The sequence below is a fragment of the Macadamia integrifolia genome, unplaced genomic scaffold, assembly GCF_013358625.1.
Source record: "Macadamia integrifolia cultivar HAES 741 unplaced genomic scaffold, SCU_Mint_v3 scaffold281, whole genome shotgun sequence".
In the NCBI taxonomy this organism is placed as follows: Eukaryota; Viridiplantae; Streptophyta; class Magnoliopsida; order Proteales; family Proteaceae; genus Macadamia; species Macadamia integrifolia.
This window is the reverse complement of record NW_024868978.1, coordinates 459,688-463,492: the sequence shown is the minus strand read 5'-3', so window position 1 is coordinate 463,492 and position 3,805 is coordinate 459,688. Positions and strand designations below refer to the sequence as shown.

Genomic DNA, 3,805 nt, shown 5'->3' with positions numbered 1-3,805 from the left:
GTCTTCTTTTCTTTATATTTATAATTTTTTTTCATAATTATGTATTTATATTATATGTTAATATGTTATGATGATTGATGATTGATGATTAATGAAGATGAATTTAGTTTATTCACTTTATTGATTTGTTTTCTTGATGAATATCTTACATTGGTATGAATATGAACCTTTAATATTTATTTAACATATGAGTAATAGGATTCAACTAGGATTTGAGCCAAATAGATTGGTTTTATAAAATAATTACACAAGAACGCTTTAGTCAATAAGGCGACACTTTATGCTCACCTTATCGCTAAGGCGCTCCGAAAGACCCTCAAATGCCTCCGTCGCCTTACTGCCTTAAAAACTATGGTTCTATTTAAAAGATTCATTCTGTGTTAATGTGGGAAACTTTGAAGTTTGAATGCTCTAATTGAGTAAATCATTTAACGTAAATATTTTTTTTGAACAAGGGCTCTTCTTACCTTTTACTATACCTTACTGAACATTTTTACTATACTTTACTGATTTACTCATTCTTTAATCACTTTTACTATACCTTGTTGAACTGTGCATGCTTGTTCCTGATTTACCTAGCTCTTTTGTTTTTTTTCATCTTTTAATCACTCAGCTTTCTATATTGTTGTAGTTGGAAGGAACACTTGGAAGATCTACTTTCGTTCTGTTATGGAGATAAGGGTAGGCATATATTATCACTTCAACATGAACACCTCAGAGCTTACAGTGGTGGATCCAGACAAGTATTGTTACATAGACATGGTGACCGACATATATAATATTGTTATTAGGCATGTCCCCATAGGCTTTACGGTGAGATTTAAGGTGAAGTGTATACTTCCAAATAATCAGGATCTGGAGGTTGACAATGATGAGGTTGTGGTTGAGTTGTTTGAATTGAATTCACAAGTTGATTTCATTAACCTATAAGTATATGATTTGTATGTTGATGAAAGCCCATCTAGAAAATACAGAGTAAATGCCTTAGCTGGTGAACTGGTTAAAAGAGAGAATGATTCTATAGTTGGACAAATGGAAGAAAATCCAAGATTTCCAAACACTGTTATCCGTCAAAGTCAAAGTGGATATGGTGAGGATGTACAGCAAAGTTAAGTTGGTGTTGATACTATTATCAACCAAAGTCAGTCTAGGTATGGTTCAATTGTACATCAAGAACAGATGAGTGATGGTAGCAGGACAAAGCATCAACTGAGAAGTGGTGGGGAGTCCTTTAGGGCTTCCCGTAGTAAAGGGACTGATGGAACTGAAACTAGGAGAAATGGAGATAGTAGTTATGCCATTGATAAGGGTAGTGGTGGAATTAAAGTGATAAGTGATAATGATCGTGATGAAAATAGCGACAAGGAATGGAAAGAAAATAGTGAAGATGAAAATAACTTGGAAGATACTGATGGTGATCAGGATCTTGAGATAGAAAAAGACACTTTATCTGAGCTGGAGGATGAAGTAAGAAGGGAGCAGTGAGGTAATAATGACAATGATGTGCATGATAGTTGGTCTGATTATGATTCAGATGAATTTGCAAACCATATGTTGAGAAAGTTAATTCTGTTGGTACTGAGAAAAAAAATTAGAGGCTGGAATGGTTTTTGATGATGTGAATCACTTCAGGTCTATACTTAGAGACCATGTAATTCAAGAAGGCTTTCAAATTTTCAGAGTTAAGAATGAGAAAACCAGGGTAAGAGCTGAGTGTGCCTCACCATGACGTACATGGAGCATCTTTGCTTCACTTTGTGATCGTGGAGCTATATTTATGATCAAATCAATGTGTAAGGAGCACTATTGTGGAAGAGTTGATGAAAACAAGAGCGTTACATACGCATGGGTAGCTTCTCATCTTGCAGCACAGCTAAAGACAGATCCAGATATGAAGGCTGATGCAATGAAGGCATATTTTATGGATAATTATAGGATCAAAGTCCCTTACCAGACATTGTATAGAGCCAAGAACAAAGCAAGTGAGATCAATGAAGGTAGCCATTCCAAGTCATATGCCAAGCCACCTTCGTATGGTGATCTGATTATAGAATGAAACCTAGGGAGTATGTTCAAACTTCAATTTTATGAGAGGACCATAATGTCAGATCCCTCTGTGTTTAAAAGGCTATTTGTTAGTTTTAAGGCATGTGTAGATGGCTTTTTGAATGGGTGCAGACCCTTTATTGGGGTAGATGGCTGTCATCTAAAGGGAACATATGGAGGTGTTTTGTTGGCTGCAGTGACTGTTGATGGGAATAAAGGATTGTTCCCAATTGCATATTGTGTGGTAGAATGTGAATGCAAAGAGAGTTGGAACTTCTTCCTCTGCAATTTATATATCATGCTACAATCAGTCAATTATGTTAGTCCCATCACTTTCATGTCTGATAAACAAAAGGAATGGTAGCATGTATTCCCAAATCAGTTTTAGTATATTCGTATAATCAATATCATTGATGTTGTCAAATTACTCATTTTTTTTTTTCTTATTTGTTTGTATGTTATAGGGACTATGTGATGCTATCTCCAATACATTCCGGGGATGTCATCATAGATGGTGTAGTAGACATCTATATCAAAATTTCAAGTCACTGCATCCTGGTGTATTGTTGAGAAAGCATTTTTGGAGGGTAGCAAAGGCATCAAATCAGTTTTACTTTGACAAAGCAATGAATGACATGAAAGCCACCAAAAAAGAAGCTTTTGATTGGTTGAGTAGGAATACTCCAAATATGTGGACAAGGCATTTCAGCTGCAAATCTGATCATATCACTAATAGTATGACAGAATCATTTAACCAGTGGATTGGACTATATAGAGGAAAACCAATACTAACTTTGATTGATGAGATCAAGAAGAAACTGATGAACAAGATGTAACAAAGATATCAGTTGGGATGTAGCTTTAAGGGTAGAGTCTCACTAAAGATCAAAACTAAATTGGCTGTGCTAACCACTGAAGCTAGGGAGTGCATGGTCCTTACTGCTAGAATAGATGAATTTGAAGTCACAGATAGTGATGGGATATATGTGGTTGATTTAAGGAAGCATACTTGTGGGTAGACTATTCTGGACTGCAATGCAAGCATGCAGTCGCATGTGTAAAATATAAGAGAGAGAACTTGGAAAAGTACTCTGATGAGTACTACAGTATGGCAAAGTACATGGAAGTTTACTAGGACATTTCATGCAATGCCTGGTCTAGATGAGTTAAAGGAGGAACACTTGATGGGGATTGTTCAACCTCTACCTTTAAAAAGGTTGGTTGGTAGACCAACTAAGTGTAGGAGAAAGGCACCAGATGAAGAACCATCAGGAGAGTTTAGAAGAAAATCCCATACCATCAGGTGTAGTACATGCAGGTCCACTCATAGTTGTCACGGTGTCAAGGCGAACCAAGGCGGTGGAGGGTTGTCTAAGCGCTTAGGCGAGAAGGCGCCCGCCTTAAGGCGAACTAGGCGAACAAGTGTTATTTTTTATTTTTCCAATTTTCTAACATTATTTAGTAAGTTATATATACCTTGTATCATAAAAAATCAAGATTAAACCACATCAAGTCATTAAAAATCAACATTTAGCCACATCAAATCATAAAAAATTAACATTAAGTCATATTAAGTTATAAAAAATCAACATTTAGAAAAATGCTCTAATTCTATAATAAGTTTGACTGGTCAAATGATTTTATTTTTACATGAGACTTTTTGTATTAGTTATAATATAAAACCAGCTTTCTAACAAGTCTAAGATTACTTAAATCTAAGTTGCAATGACAAAGTAATGCTTCAGTCAAACTTATTTTT

The 3,805-nt window shown here is 35.4% G+C and overlaps 1 protein-coding gene across 1 annotated transcript; it reads left to right on the top strand.

Moving 5' to 3' along the window:
- Positions 1-313: 313 nt before the first annotated feature.
- On the top strand, positions 314-3,467 carry LOC122067285. The gene is made up of 2 exons (XM_042631118.1): positions 314-2,401; positions 2,511-3,467. Exons 1-2 carry the CDS (start codon positions 2,069-2,071, stop codon positions 2,880-2,882), a joined length of 705 nt encoding a protein of 234 aa, XP_042487052.1. The 5' UTR covers positions 314-2,068; the 3' UTR covers positions 2,883-3,467.
- Positions 3,468-3,805: the final 338 nt, after the last annotated feature.